General features: G+C 35.9%; 1 protein-coding gene across 3 annotated transcripts in view; it reads right to left on the reverse strand.

The window, feature by feature from the left end:
• The window catches only part of SEMA5A (semaphorin 5A), a 660,701-nt gene that overhangs the window by 434,126 nt on the left and 209,524 nt on the right, over positions 1-17,051 (reverse strand). For all 3 annotated transcript variants that reach the window (XM_072605411.1, XM_072605412.1, XM_072605414.1), the window contains exon 3: positions 15,132-15,326. In XM_072605411.1, the coding sequence (XP_072461512.1) occupies positions 15,132-15,264 (133 nt within the window). In that variant the 5' untranslated portion in view covers positions 15,265-15,326. The remainder of the gene's footprint in view (positions 1-15,131; positions 15,327-17,051) is intronic.

Here is a 17,051-nt window from a genome sequence, read left to right on the forward strand (position 1 = left end):
CAGCCTGAATATTGGGCCAGATCAGACAGTCAGTATGGAGGAGGCAACACTTGACCAGCCATGACTATTAAGGAACAGAGAATCCTGAAACATTTACTAAAAACTATCTTATTCTCACCCCCATCTCTCTCTCTCTCTCTCTCTCTCTCTCTCTCTCTCTCTCTCTTTCTGTATCTCTTGTTTTTCTCTCTCTCCCCACCCCTCCCTAACCTACCCTCATCCGTATCTTCTTTTCCTGGCCCCAAAGCCTGGAAGAATGGATTATTTGAAAAATTCAGCACCAACATAATACCACAGATCTTGCTCATCTGTCAATAGAATATCAAAGTTAACATGTTACTGATCAATCATTGCCTTTAAAAAAAAAAATCAACAAAAAAACAAAAAAAAATTATTTCTAAGGGCAAGACCATTCCATATTTCAGAAGAAACATTATTTTTAAAATCTGAAGATATTGACAAAAAAGCATAGCACGTATGTGTACAAAGGTCTGAAATTCAGTTATTTGACTTCAAAGACTATTTCTCCCATGGTCAAGAACTCAAATTTTAGGATTTCTGATATATTCACCTTACAGAATTATGACAGCATGTTGGGGGGTTTTTTGTTTGTTTTGCTTTAGTTTTTAATGCCAAGGTAAACTTTAAAATTGAAAATGTCACTTTTCAGCTGAGGTGATGTTGGGACCTGTCAACATTGAAATTATTCTTCTAAGAAATAGCCTAACAATCCATTGGCTAGTTCAAATAATGAGGTGCCAGATGAATAGTCATTCACCTCTGAAAAAGGTCATTCCTTCTCACTTAGACTTGTCTGGTCATAATTAAAATGTTATCATAATTATGGGGATTAATGGAATCTAAAGGTGTACACATCCTCTGGTAAGATATAGAAAACCATAACAAGGGCATTTATTATCCAGAATACTGGCTAACTCCTTCAGTGATAACATTACGTTCAGGAATGGGGACTTCAAAATCTTCACTGTAATCCTCACTAAACTCCACAAATTAAATACAGTTACAAAAAAAAAAAACAATTGGCATGGCTTCCTAAAGAGATGAAAGAATACTTTCCCAAATACAGAGAAAAGTTAAGATATAGGAAAGGGCTATTCAAGACAAAGAGAAAAAGACCAAGGAAATAAAGCTGAATAAAACAAGTACACTAAAATTGAAGACCTGATGGAGAAACCTCATACCTTTACTTTACATTTGCATTGGTGAAAGGTTTTAGTATCTTTCAAAGGCATGCTGAAGTTCTATGGCAGTTTTTTCATATCGCTATTCTTGTGTACGTGTATGTGTGTGTGTGTGTGTGTGTGTGTGTGTGTGTGTGTGTGTGTGTGTGTGTGTGTGTGTGTGTATCAAGTTAAGGTTTCACAAATACAGGATAATATACCTGAAACTTAAACAAGTGTCAGTAACTCTAACTTTCTTTTGATTGCTATTTTGTCTATTAGGTTTATTTTATGGTTGTTCAGTTGTTTCAGTTATGTTCAACTCTTTGTGAGTCCATCTGGGGTTTCCTTGGCAAAGATACTAGAGTGGTTTGTCATGTCCTTCTCCAGCTCACTTTACAGATGAAGAACTGAGAAAAACAGGACTAAGTGATTTGTTCAGGGTCACACAGCCAGTAAGTGTTTGAGGCCATATCTGAACTCAGGAAGAGTTGGATTCCTGACACCGGACCCTGTGCTCTATCCACTTTGCCACCTACTCGTCCCCTCCTACCAACAGGATTGCTGTAAAGGAAACATTTTGTTAGCCTGAGAGTACTACAAAATGAGAGCAATTGCTTGAGGACAAAAATAACCTAAAATGTTAAACAAAGCATCTAAGACACTTCTGAAAATATAACTGGAATGCTGAGTAGGTATCTGACTCATTGAAATTCCCCTTTCCCTCAGTTCCCACAAATATGTTTTTATACTTTTAAATATATGAAAGACAGCCTGGCATAATAGATAGAGAACCAGTCTCTCTCTAGTTAGAAAGACCTGAATGGAAGTTCTACTGCTGCTGCATATTAGCTGTAGGATCCTGGGTAAGTCATTTAATATCTCTGTGCCTCAGGCAAATTTGTAAAACCAGAAAATGCAGAACAGAAGCTGATGTGTCTTAGGAGAGGGAGTTCTTCACCAAGAGTAGATGAAATCACAGGTCACAGGTTCAGGCCAAAAACAACAATAAAATGTTTCCCATGGATTTATTTACATTTGTATATACTAATTCCTTAGTACCTATGGATACCCCTCAGAATGAACATTGGACATTGGTTTGAGTTATGTTCCATCCCTTCTCATAAAAATAAAACTGATATTTTTAAATCAAGAAAGGAAAAATATATTTATAACTCCCTGCATTTTATTTCATACATGTATTTTCTAACTAGAATGTTGAAGTATTTGTCCTAAGCCAGCAAACCTTGTTAAGCCTTACAAGTGGCAAGAGAAAAATAAAAACAAACCTAAATATATATGAAGTTAATCTAGTTCTCCAAATGCTTATTTTGGTACAACCCACAAAAATCATACTCTTTTGGGTAAGTGCATACTTTCTCTTTGGATAAACAAGTATGAGGACTGTGCAGTGGTTAGGGAAGCTAGAGGTTAAGGCTGAAACTTTTTGTGGCACCTCAATGAAATCTATAGTTCACGTATGATTATTTGGTTTTTTTTTCTTGTCTAGGAAATTGAAAGAGTCAATGAATGAGTTTAGTATTTCAGAATCCAGCACAGTGCCTTGGATGTAGAAAGTATCCAATATGTTTCTTGAATGAATGGATGGATGGATGAATGAATGGATGGATATTACTTTTGTAAATAGTTTGGATTTTTATGATATTTTTGAAATTACATTTTTTTCCTTTCAGATGAATTAGATACTGGTCTATAAAACAGAACAACTTTGCAAAACATGGATTTCAGATCAGAATTCTTTCACAGGAGCTATAACCAGCTTATGTTCTTTATGGTGATGTTCTGTTTATAAAAGCTATATGAGAAAGACAACTATTTTCAGAGCATAACCAAAATAAAAGAAAAATATTAAGAGGCATAAACCCATCTAGTTTCTGCACAAATACTGCCTCCCAAAAATTATTGCTGAGTGCTGTTATAATCTCTTAAGTTTCCCTCTCTCCAAAGACAGTTTCTCTAAGGATCCATGCACACTGGTCTGTTAATGGTCTACAGATGATAAAAACAAGCAGAGCAGTGAAGCAGTTGCTATAATTTGCTGGATCTGCACTTAAAATAGTTATGACTGCTGCCCCCACCTACCGCAGTAGAAAAAGGAGACGAGAATTATATGGTAGAACAGGAATAGGTCAAGACTAAATTGCTGGGAATCAAGAAAGTTCTAAGGTCAAACTGTTGGATTGTTTCAAGAGTATCTCTGGCACCAGCAAATGTTATTGCTAGGATTGTAGCAATGGAAATAACCAACGCTGGATAACGGAATTACAAATCCTTTGGGAGATATTCTTCCCTCACTTGGTGTGTGAAATTCCTAGTGATATCAATTGGGCCTTCACATAAACATCTAGGTAAAGGGAATGGAGCCCTTCGGGATTTATACAACTTGTCATGAACTGAAAATTACCCTACTGGACTTTTTCTAAGCAGAAGTCATGTTTCTTTTGCCAAAAGATACAGACCTGGAAAGTCAGCTGCAGCAAAAACAATATTTAATACAGGCAGTGGGGATTGCTGAAAAAAAAAAATAATAAATCTCCAGTGGCCAGAAAAGCCTGGAGGTGCAGAGGCAGCCAGGAGACAAGGTTGGGTGGAGCTGAGTGCATGGAGTCTTTTGGCACTTTAAGACAAGGAGCTGGGAAGGGGATGGTCCTCAAGGCTCTCAGTGCACTATGGTGAAACAAATAAAACATCTGAAATAGGGCAGGCAAAAAAATAAATCAACACTCCCAAATCTGATAATTTATTGCCATGGTCCGAGTACTAATACTCTTTCAGTCTTGTGCAAGTCAAATTTTCACACTATAAACATCTTTAGCACAAGCTACATAAATACACTGTTTCCATATGTTTAAATTCTCTCTTCCTCATTGTGCTTCTAAATTTCAAACTCTGCCCCTAAAGGCTTTCAAAAGATGACTTAAACTAAACAATAAACTATGCACTTCCCTATAGCCACCTGAAGAGGTGCAAGAATTTGTATCAGCAGATATGATATCAATAATGCTTTGAGTTCTTCCATAGCCAGTCTAGAATGTGTCACCTGGACCAAAATGAAATGGCATCTCCACCCTCCTTCCAGGTACCATGCATCTCATCTATCTATTCATACAGAATTCTTGCTGTGAAAAGCTGCTGTGCTGCTCATACTATGAAGCCCAAGTAAGACTTGGAGCCTTCATAGAGTGAGATATGTGGCTTTTGACACACCACTTTAAAAGCTTAGAAATTGGAAGCAACTTATTAAAACCTACTGGAAGTTCACCAGAAAATAAATGAAAGGAGAGGAAAAGCCTAGGAAGGTACAGTTTGCAGAGCATGCTTCATGGGAAAGAGGGTGTGCTTTTCGTTTTACACGTCGGTCTTGCATTTCAGAAAGTCAAATATGTTTGTTTCAGGAAGATAACTTGCCATTCATAAAGAATGGCAAAACCTCACTCTCTGTCACAACACCAGTCGTAGCTATACGAAGGTCTCTTTTTGGTTTTGTCTGCTATGAAATCATAATGATATGATTTAGATACTTCCAGAATCTGTGATTTCTCAGACCTTGCCTTAGTAGGCAATGTTCAGGAGCTAGAAAGGTCACTTATACAGTATTTTAAGGTTTACAAAGTTTACACATGCTAACTCATCTGATCCTCACAACAATCCTGTGAAATATTATCCCCATTTTTAACAGATGAGGAAACTGAGGCACAGAGCCATTAAGTGTTTTTTTTTTTCCAGGGTCATTCTACTTGTTAAGTATTTGAGGCAGAAATCAAACTCAGCTCTTCCAGATACTAAGTCCTGTGCTTTATCCACTGTACCACCTCTTTGCTCCTAGAAAGAAATGCATTTCCCTACAGCTAATTTGGGTGATAGGTTTATAAATGGTAGGTACTTAATAATTTGTTAATTAATTGAGCATCTTCACATTTAGCTAGATTAGCCCTCAACTGAGGATAAACGGTCTACTTGAAGTCTATACTTAATGTCTTTCAAGTTTGGAAGGATCAACTAAAACTTATGTTCTGCTAGAATATGTTTCAAGGATCCAGAGTACCCCCTCTAATGAGAAAGGAGGCATAGGAGAAAGAAGAGAGGAGAAGAAAGAAGAAAAGCAGTGGTACTAGGAGAAGTTCCAAGCTTTACGGAATAAAATGTCTTCAAAATATCTGAGACCTAGAAGAGGAGATAAAAATCACGTAGGAAAAGGACAAATAAACAGATAAAGCATTTATTAAAAATATAATATGTGCCAGGCATTGTGTTAAGTGCTGGGCATATAAATACAAGCAAGCAAGACTTTTTCTGGCCTCCAGAATTTTATGTTCTAATGGAAGAAGGTGATGCATAAGGAGAAGCTGAGGAGGAAGATGTTGGAGTGGGAATAAAAATGAAAAACAAAAACGAAGAAGAGATACATGAACAATTCCATAGAAAGCTTACATTAAAGTTAAGTCTTGACAAGATAAAGCAAAGAATAACCTGTCAGAACTGAAGGGTCCCCAGTTACGCAGAACCAAGTTACCTATGGAAAAGATATAGAAGTTGTAGCCTGGGAAGAGGTACGTATTGTTCTGGAGGTCTGGGTCCCACAATATATGATAATCAGAATCAGAACACGTATTGGCAGCACTACTGTTCTGCCATACAACTGAAGTACTGAAGGTGATGCTTTCCAAGTACCTACTGAAGATGAACACAACCTAATACATTTATTTAACCATAAAAAATAAGTATTTTGTCCATTTGTGCAAAAATTCATAGAACATTAATTCTAAAAGAATAATAGGATAATACCAAATTGTCCTAAGACTATTTTAACTTGAACCCCATCAAAAATGAGAATAATAGTCAAATCTGACACTTCTACAGTGCTTTGCAGCTAACAAGTACTCTATATGTTGCTTGATTTGAGCCTCACAACATATTAACCCCATTTTACAAATAAAGAAACTGGGACAGAGGAGTTAAGTGAATTACAAAGCTCAGATAGCTAGTTAATGAAAGAGCCAGAATTTGAACCCCATACATCAAAAAGCTAAAGATTATATCTTCAAAAAGAGTAAGTACATTGGCTGAATCACCTTTAGAATTCAAGAGTATTAGCCTTGCTTCTAGGGGAGGGGGGGATAGATAGAATATTATCTTATAAGCATCTCAATTTTAGTTGTTCATGGTTTGTTAAAGATTAAATGTTTTGTCAGTAACAAAATATTTTTCTGGATTTTAGTTTCTTTAAAATATGTTACAATAATATGTTTAAACTAGTTCAATCTGCTTTTTTGCTCAGGACATGGAATACTTTCTAAGCAAATAAAACTGATTTAAAATGTAATGTGCTACTTGGATACATAAGTGAGTTCCTCAGCCTTGGGAAATGCTCAGATAGTACTTAGAGTACCTCTTATCACAGATCTCATAGAAAGGATTCATGCTTCATGTAGGAATATAAGATCATAAGATCACAGAATGTTGGAACTAGGTCTTTTGATTCCGGGCTGGGTCTAGCAGTAGCCAGTGCAACTCAGGAGCAGGATTAAAATGCAATGAGACACGTATAGACATATAAAGCACAAAAACAAAGACCTGATTCTAATAAAACCCCATTTGACTCTTATAATAACCATGGCAATGGCCAAAGGATCAGTACTCCCTCAAGAGAGTGGAAATTCCCTGAATTCTTGAGTATTAACTGCCTCCCCCATAGGCTGGGGCTCTTTATGGCTCAGGCAGCAAGGAATCCAAATCAATGATAATTAGGAGAATGGCTCCTTTTCCCCCTTAAGAGGACCAGCTCAGCCCACATAAAGATGCCCTTACATACCTAGTCGAAACCCCTCATTTAACCAATGAAGAAACTGAGACTCACAGAGATAAAGTGATTTGTCCAAGCCTTCACAGGGAGTAAGCAGAAGAGGCAGAATTCAAACACAAGTCATCCAAGTGCAGAATCAGTGTCCTTTCTACCATATTCATATTAGATGCTGAAATGTGAGTTCATGAGGTTTCAACTAATGGTAAGAACTCATATGACATCCTCTGAACAATTATTTCATCAGTACTCATTGGGTATTCCTTACACACAGAATGCTCTATTATGACCTGCTTCCATCTTCCAAAACAAATACAAATGAAATGTACATAAAATGACATACAAAATAGATCACAGGAAACTAATTCTAGCTAAATGGTTATTGACAACAAAGAAAATAATGTCTAAATTCCACTGTATAGTTTGGCCTGAAATAGATACTGGCTCATATATTGTTTTTATCCTTTTTCTTCTTTTTTGAGTACCAGGAAGCGACTGTAAAGAATGAAGAAAGATATGAATCTAGCCTGTTTCTAAGCAACCGATATAGTAAATGATATCTTGAAATAAAGGTGAAAAAGCAAAATGAGTACCCAAATTAAAGACATTCCTTTTTTTTTTCTTTACTGTGTTTGATCCTGGAATATAATTTGAGATTCTACCATGCATCTTTCTTCTGTACTATGATGACAAGATCATTGAAAATCATAGCCTCTGAATCTTCCTTATTTATTTCACTTTTTTCTTTGTATACTACTATGGCATTTGCTTTTCTGAGAAATTTTTATTGGATACTATGTTCATCTATCTCTAGTATACCTATTCCCATGAGTATCTTACTTTAGAGGGCAACAATATTCTTCCAGTCCCTCAGGCTCATAACCTATGCATCATCCTGGGCTGTTTGCTATTTCTCATCCCCCATTTCCAATCTCTTGCCAAGGTCTATGAAGTTCATCTTAGCAATATCTCTTATATACACTCCCTTCTCTCCTTTGACACTGCCATCACTCTAGTACAGGGTCTCATCACATCATGCCTGGACTATTCCATAGCCTTCTGGTAGGTCTGCCTCAAGTCTCTCCCCAGTTCAATCTATCCTCCATTGAGAAATTGTAAGGAAAACTTGTACAGCCTAGCCCCTAGCATATATGCATCGTCATCATCGTCATCATCATCATCATCATATCTAGCATTTATCTAGCATATTAAAAATTGCTTGACACAATATCACATTTTATCATTATGGAAATCCAGACAGTGAGATGTTCTTATTATCCTCATTATATAGATGAGAAAAACAAGACAGAAAGAAATTAAGTGATTTTCCCAGGATCACACACCCGATAAGTACCTAAAGCTCAATTTGAACTCAGCTTTTCTTGACTCCAGGCCCAGCACTCTCTCCACTGTGCCACTTAGCTGACACATCAATAAATATATGTGTGGTACATATAAATATCTATATATATTCACCACTTCCTTCTTTTGTGAGAATGTCTCTGGGGGTCCCTCCCTGGTGGTAGTGACATAGAAATACCAAATAACTCTATGCTGATAGTCAAGGTAGCTGGAAAAGAGATGATGAGTACTGATGAGACCTTGGAAGATTCATCAGAAAACTGTGCATGAAATATTTCCTGAGGAGATGTTTATAATATTCCTGTTTTTATTAAGTCATCCTATGAGTATATGCCAGATATTTAGAGCAGTGTGAACAGTTAGAGGGGAGAAAGCTTAGGATGCACTGAAGAAACAGAGAAGGAAGTATACAGCAAGAAGTCATAAAAATAAGATAGAAAACATATCACATGTTTTGAATGTCGAGCAAAGGAGTCTATATAAACACTGAAAATATTTTGAGCAGAGACGTGACCAGATCTATTCATATAGAAAGTTAATCTCATAATTTTAAGGATTGATTAAGGAGGAAGAGAATAAAGATAGGAAACTCATTTTGAGGATGTTATAATTCAGGTAAGGGGCAATGAAATTTTTTTTCAAGGGGAGAAGAAATGGTAATGATAAGGAAAAGATGGGTGCAGGAGATGTTACAGAAATAGAACTGAAAGGTTCCTAATTGGTACCTAATTGATAGAATTGTAGAATTGTAGAACTGATAGAAAAGTAAAGACAGTCATACTTAGAACTGTGGAGAATTTAAATATTCAGGGAAAAGAAAAAAAGTCTCCATTTGAGGAGAAAGAAAAAGAGGCTTATGAAAGTTAAGAGAATATGACGTCTCTGAGCACAAAGGAGCTGGAAGGTCCATCCCAAGGTAGGGTTTCACATTATTCAGTCTCACGTTAAGGTCAAGGCAACAGGGTGAAGAGAAGCAAAAGATAAATGAAGCTCTTCAGTCCAGAGTTAATTTATTTTGTTTATTAAAAAAATGAGAAAAGTCTAATTTCGAAGGAAACAGGTAACTATTAATATAGTAGTTTCATTAGAGTAGCAGAAAGAAAAGAAGAAATGAGGTTACTGGTAGGAGATCATTATTTTCAAAATTAAAATACTGTTATTGTTGTTGCTGTTTTCATTATTGCTTCCATCTGAATTATTTTATGAAGATTCTGAAGATCACCTGGCAGGATAAGGTATCAGACACTGAAGTCCTTACTCAAATGAAACTGTCAAACATTCAAACCATGCTTCAGAGAGCACTACTCCAATGGGCTGGCCATGTTGTTTGAATGCAAAACGTAGACTTACCAAGAAGATTATTTTATGGAGAACTCACAAGGGGCAAGTGATCACACGGTGGTCAGAAAAAGTAATACAAGGATTCTCTCAAGGTTTCTCCCAAGAACTTTGGAACTGATTGTGTGATACGGCACTGTCACAGGACCACTCAGTATGGTGTGCCCACATCTGAGAAGGTGCTGTGCTCTAAAGCAGAAGTGAAACAGCTCAAAGGAAAAAACGATGGGCAAATTTAGAGTATCCACCCCAAATGTTCACATGGACTATTTGTACCCAATCTGTGGTAGAGCATTCCAAGCTCATATTGGTCTGATCAGCCACAGTCTGACACACTGAAACTTGACTTTGTCACAGTGATGTTATTTTGGTCCTCTTTGAGAACAAAGGACAACAACCAACCAATCATTATTTTTTTTTTAAATTTATGGATCTCAGGGGAGCCAAATGACAATAGCAGTGATGTATAAACTGTAGCATTTACGAAAATGCATACTTTATGCTGAAGTTAGACATAGGTGGAGGAGGTAATGTGGGGAGGATAACTAGCTTAAACAGGAATGAAGCTTTTAACCTATGTATCACCATGACAACTTAAGACTCTCTCTCTCTCTCTCTCTCTCTCTCTCTCTCTATCTATCTATCTTACTATATATTCATTGCAGCAATGTATTAATTAATTAAATCTATTTAATAAAGGTTTACAGAGATGATTTAAGCATACTTCCCAGAAATATTTTTTAAGGTAGAAATGGTCAACAAGCTTCACTAGTGCTTTACAGTATCTAGATCTAGAAGAAATCATGTCCCTTTTAGTGTAGTACTGCACAATATTACTGTGGATGAAATGACAAATTTAGCTGTACTTCTGATCATAAAAACAGTACTTCTACCACCATATATGGGTTAAGTTTTGGAGAGACTTTGACTGAGGGAAATTAAAAAAAGAAAAAAAACACATAGAATTCTTCATCCCAGTTTGTGTCTATGCTTTTTCTTTTGTCCTTCCACAGAACAGAAAGAATGATTTTCAAAGAATATAGATTTTCACATATTTGAGAGATGTTGATCAGATGAGTTTGTAAACTAGGTAAAATAAAGAAATCAGAATTTTTTTTAGGGAGGAAGAAGAGCAGTTTAAGTTAAGTAAGCCATATGGCCTGCTAAAATTGACCTAACCTATGAATACAAAATGTAATATTGTTACTAGCTGCTATTTCAGTCAGAACTAAAATGAAGAACATAGCAAATATACAGGCATAAAAAATTTAACTTAATGAATTTCAGTCCTTAATGGACTTTGTTAGTTTTGGCCCTGCCTAAAATAAGACAAAATCTGTTGTTGTTTTCCTCATAAGAAGATAAAAGTAATAGTATTTCTTTTTTGAAGACAGAAGCCATTAGAATTAGCTAATTAATGGCTATCTGGATTGTAACATGTTTTAGATAAATGAAAGAGAACATAATGGAATGTTTGACAGCTAAATTAAATCATTATTTCCAACAATAACTTTAAGAAAATAATTCAAAAGGACATTTTAATACCATGTGCAAAGAGTTTTGAGTACTTAGTTTATAAAATATCTCAATGCAACTTTGAAAATACTATGTACACTCCATCCTCAAAAATATGTACTTAATATTACAAAAGCATTCCTGTCCAGTCTGGCAAATTATTTCATTGTAGTAACATCAAAATTGAAGGATAATCCCAAAACAAAAGTATCGATAATTTTTAAAGGTTCAATAAATCACTCTCACTTGGCTCAGAGAGTCATCAATCTTTTTTTAAACCTGTATATCGACATACAAGGATTCTCTGTCCTTTCATCTTTCAAAAATCAATAAGGACATAAAATGGTTGCATTTTTTTTTCAAAACAAGGGATTGAGAACAAATCCATCAAATGAACAATGAATAGGTGTTTTTAGTTTTGTTATCCCCTAACAGGTATATTAACTCATAAATCTTTATTTAACTACTATGAAGTTTTCAAAAATTATCTGGACAAAACATGGTTTTCTGATTTTTTTTAAATAAAAAATTGTGAAGAAAATACTTGATCTACAGAAGCAGCAGAGATTCTTATCTCAAGTTTGAAGGAACACTTTTCAATCACTACTCTCCAACTTTATTTGCTTGCTCTCTGAAAACACTCATATCTTAGAGTTTTTATAATTGTAATGAATCCAATCATCTTCCTGATGGTGGGATTGCTATGAAAATTAGTAAGATAATTCTATGAAGTTCATGAGATTGCATGAGGGCAAATGATTCAGATCATAGTATATTTCTGTCTGTTTTTGATACCTTTCCCCCAAGTAATCCAATTAAAACTGGCAAATATCCTTCTGGGATAACTGAGGACATATTCAAGTATATTTGACAAGTTTTATAATTAAAGAAATGTGCTCCAAACACACATATATAAAACTACCTTACACAATTATCTACAAATATATTGTTGTAATTGCATAAAACCATTATTCTAACATTCAAATACAAAAGTAAAATTTATTTTTTATTCAAAAATACTTTTAGGAGAAATATTTTCACCCCCTCTTGACAATGTGAGCCTTCATCATACAATTATAGAAGCTATTATAAAATCTATTTAAACATTTAGTCCAGAATGAACAGAGAATGAATAGTAGAATACCTGAAAAAAATGACTGGCTAGACAGGATTCTTAAATCATTATTCTTAATATGTGATAGGGCATTTAAATATAGATTGTTCCAAACTATGGAGTATACTATAGGAAATTACAATATAGTAGAGCTAGACAAAAACTAAATAAATGACTGATGGTGTCTTTTCAATTTTATTCAAGTACATTTATCTTAATCTTCCACAGTGGCAACCTCAGGAATTACAGGCTTGCAGATTGTGGGTGGGGAGGAGGAGGTGGTGGGATAGATTAGACAGAGATGCCTTGCTATCAGATTTACACAGTCCTTGAATTATAGCTCACAAGTCCACTCACCCCCCACCTGTGAGTTTGGCCTTAATAGTCAGTCAGTAGACTTAATTAGTTCAAAGCAAAAGTCTTTATGATTATGTAGGAAGTACTACGAAATAGCATCCTTCCCATCCCTTCAAACCTGGAGCGTAGAATCCTACAAAATAAACATAGTGTCTGTGGGTAGTGAGAAGAGTGAGGGTGAGTTTAAAGTAACTGTATAGTGAGATACAGAACACAGAAAGCCAATGCAATTGTTTCCTTTCCAATTCTATTAGAGAGAACACATTAGATAAGGGAATAATAGTATGTAAATTGCTCTCTTCATTAACATAGTAACTCCTTGTTATCTCTGTTAGCAACCTATTAGCTTCAATGTTTGCATCAACAGACTTTGAAGGGGAAGTGGAACCAAATCTCCCTCCTTTATGCTCACGTTTTCTGTTGCTTTGCCTTTTGGGAGTAGAAGCTACACTGCTTAGCTCCTGAGTGGTACAAATGATCTACTCTACACAACACTTTTCATAGCCACTGAAAGTATGATATCTAGGCAAGGAGAAGGAGGGGAAAAGAGTCCTGAATGAAGAAATAAACAAAGGGAGTGGGTGAAAAGAGCAAAGAAAAAAAGAGACAAAATAATACAGTACAAGAATGGTAGAAGGCCACCAAAAGTTGCCTCAGATATTATCCTTGACCTGGAGCAACGCTGAGAAATTTACAAGAACCCTTGCAAGTCTTTCATTATTCCTGCTGTTGAACAGTACAAGATGACGACAGGGAGTCTTAAGGAATTCAAAGCCTTTAGATGCAAAAAAGCAAAGGGGAGGGGAATAAAAAATGAGTCAGACTTTTAAAAGTTTTCAAAAAAAATTTTTTTGTAGAAACACTTAGCAAAGTGAGAATGATAATTGCCAGCTGAGAATGAATAAAGTTGTTGTTTTTTTAAAGCAAATGATTGAAAACTATTTCCCTATAACCTCCTTTCTACAACTGGATCTCTCTCTAAATAGCTAGCATGCTGGGTAAACTTTAATCAATAAACAAACAAAGGCCAAATATGGAATCATTGTCCTAAGTAGGCATTAAACATTTAAAACTAATTTTGGATGTGGCTATGAGACTCAGTTAGTTTGCTGTGAAGCACGTTGCCTCAGAGGGTCACTATTTTTTTTTCCGTTTTATTGGAACTGACATCAAGGGAAGATGCAGATAGGACCAAAGTGTGAACCCATGATATGTCAGGCTGTTTTAGCAACCAGTGCACAGTACAGAATAAATATCCAGGAATTAAGGCATGTCTAGAGAGTAGTCTAATAAATAAAGTAGGCTCTTAGATTTTGTTGGTCAGTGAACTCTGCTAGACAGGAAACATTTGTAAATCCTACACCTATTCTGAAAAATAAAGAGAGGCCAGAATCTTTTCTGAAGCAAGATAACGAATAAAATCTTGAATACATGTGCTTAGATTTATACCAATGTCACTTAAACACACAATTTCAGATATAAGTTATGCAAAATACCAGCCATGCTTGGAATTTGTAGTTATTATGGGGTGGGCATAAGGGGAAAGTAGGGCACCTAGGTGGCACAGAGAGAGCTAGACTCATTTTTCTGAGTTCAAGCCAGTCTTAGACACTAGGAAAATCACTTAACCCTCTCTGCTTCAATTTCCTCATCTGTAAAATGAGCTGGAGAAGAAATGGCAGGTCATTCCTGTATCTTTGCCAGGAAAACCTCAAATGGGGTCAAAAAAGAGTAAGAAATGACTTAAATGGCTCAACAAAAACAATGAAAATAAGGGAAAAGTATGCAGAACAAAGATAAAATTTGTAGAGAGATTCAGTTTAGCTAAGTGCTTTATTTCTCCCTCATCAAAATTCCTCACTACATGTGTCCGATAAGAGCTCCCAAATAGCACGAAAGCTATTTACCCAACAGATTTAAGGGGCTGCTAACATGCTACAGTTGTCTGAAAATCACTCGAGTCAGTAAAGACGGGCATCTGCCCCAGTGGCATAGGTTGCTGTGACACATGTATATGGGATTTGGCTTTGTGATAAGGCTACATGCTGAGAAACATCAAAACAGGATTTATTTTTAGATTTAGTGTCACTTTTTAAAAATTTCTGAGTGAAGGGCCCATGACATATACAATAAAAGAAAAGAAAAGAATACAGAAAAACTAGCAAGTGCTCAATAGGGTAAGGGACTGGGGGTTTCCTCTCAAAATACCATGCCTCATTACTGAATGGGAACCATTTATTCTGAAAAATGATATGTTTCTCCTCTGGATAACTCTTAGCTGAAGGGGATAAGAATTACATTTTCACTTGTAATCTAAGGTTTTGAAATTAAGTTTCTAAGAAGAGAGTTATCATTTTTAAGTTTACATCTCCTTTAAAAATCATATTCACATCTTAGAAGAGAAAAACAACACTTTTCTGCTATCACATGCTTGCTTCCTCACCTTTATAGGTGATAACTGGATGCTCAGCTCTCTTACACTGAGTATCATCTGTTGTCATTGGCTGTATGACTCCCAACAATCCCAGACTTGTAACCAGCCACACGATGAAGTAAGTTCCCTCCATGTTGGTCATGAGGTCCTTGTTACTAGTCACTTCTAACTGGAAGTTCTTCTTCCATTCATCTGTGGAAGTGCCTGAAGAACACAACAGAAAAAAGACGGATTATATAAAAGGAAACAAAACAATGAGATCCAGCTGCCTGGTGGGTGGTCAGATGGAAAAAACCAAATCATCATTTTCAACATTATGATTTCTGAAATAGGGAAAAAGTCTGCAGAATGTATCTATTTCTGTATTGATATTCTGGGTCATGTGCTTACTATGTTCAAAACTACAGATTTATAGAAATTAAAGCTGGAAGGTACCCAACACTCTCATATAACTCATTAATAAAATGAGAATAATAACATCTACCTCCCACGTCAGTTTTATCAAATAAGATATGTAAAGTGCTTGCAAATACTTGTAAAGACAGGCATTACCCTGACACATAGTAGGTACTATATAAATGCAGGAATCAGAAATAAGGAGGGAAAAAATTCCAGGAAGGGCAAACTCCATGATACAACATGGACATTCTCTAAGCTTCCTAAAATTGTACAAGTAACCATTTAACAGCATTTTTAGGGAAGTATCAGGACTAAAAAAGGATACTCAAATATGATAAGGAACACCTAATCAATTCTTATGCTGGAACCCTCTAAAAGGAGCCACAACATGGGCACAACTCCCCACTACCCTCTTTTCTAAAGCAGCTAGGTGATAACAGTGGATACAGTGGATAGAGTACTGGACCTGGAGTCAAGAAGTTTGAATCCTGCTTCAAACTCTAACAAATCATTTCATCTCCCTCCCTTATCCTAACCTCCCTAAGACTCAACTTCCTCACCTGCAAAATGGGGATAACAGCACCTAACTCACAGGGTTGTTGTGAGGACCAAATAAAATAACATATATAAAATGCATTACAAATTTTAAAGCACTATGAAAAATCCAGTCTATTATTATAATTCAAATGTATTAAGTATTTTGTAGCTAGAGGCCTCCACAGAATCCATCACAAAAATAATGACAGGAGTCAAAAAGAAACTGTCTCAATCCTGATGAAAGTTAGAATTCAGATAACCTGGAAGTTAAAGGCATCCATCAAAAAATCCAATCAGCTTCAACAGACTGTCTTTTTTTTTTAATCTAATAAAATTCCCAACTTAAAGTCTAGATACAATCAAGTTCTGCTATGGGAAAGATCATTTTCAGAGCCTAAATGTCTTTACTAAGTGATTCAATTCTGGGTCAAGGACAGCTTAAAGAAGTGATCCACCAGAATTAATTAATGATAATAATTCCCAGGTTCCATGGTAAATCTATGGGTCAAAGTGGCTTGTGCTTCAATCCCACCTCTGACACACTCTGGTTGATTGACTTTGGCCAAACAACTGTGGTCAAATCATTTAACCTCCCATTATCCTCAAGCAACTCTCTAAGGATTTAAGCTTCAGAACCATTGCAGATCTTCATTAGTAGATTAAATGTCTTTACGGTTACCCCTGAAGACCAATGAAATTAAAGGAATAGGCCCTACCGTACTACACTGAACAGCAATGATCAACACTCCAAGATAGATAAATGAAATAACTATTGTCTTCTCTGTCTAATTCAAAACAAGCAACCTATGGTTAATGTGGTACCTCTATCTGCCCTACACATCTGGGCATGTGCTTGTGCACCGAACACAAAAATGACACGGATTAAAACTTATTATTATTTGTCAATAACGTCGTGAGTGCGGGTATCATTCAGTTCACAATAAAGAACCAATGCTATGCCTGACATAAAGATAAAAAGCAACAGCAATGATC

This window comes from Notamacropus eugenii, chromosome 4 (genome assembly GCF_028372415.1).
Source record: "Notamacropus eugenii isolate mMacEug1 chromosome 4, mMacEug1.pri_v2, whole genome shotgun sequence".
Lineage (NCBI taxonomy): Eukaryota > Metazoa > Chordata > Mammalia > Diprotodontia > Macropodidae > Notamacropus > Notamacropus eugenii.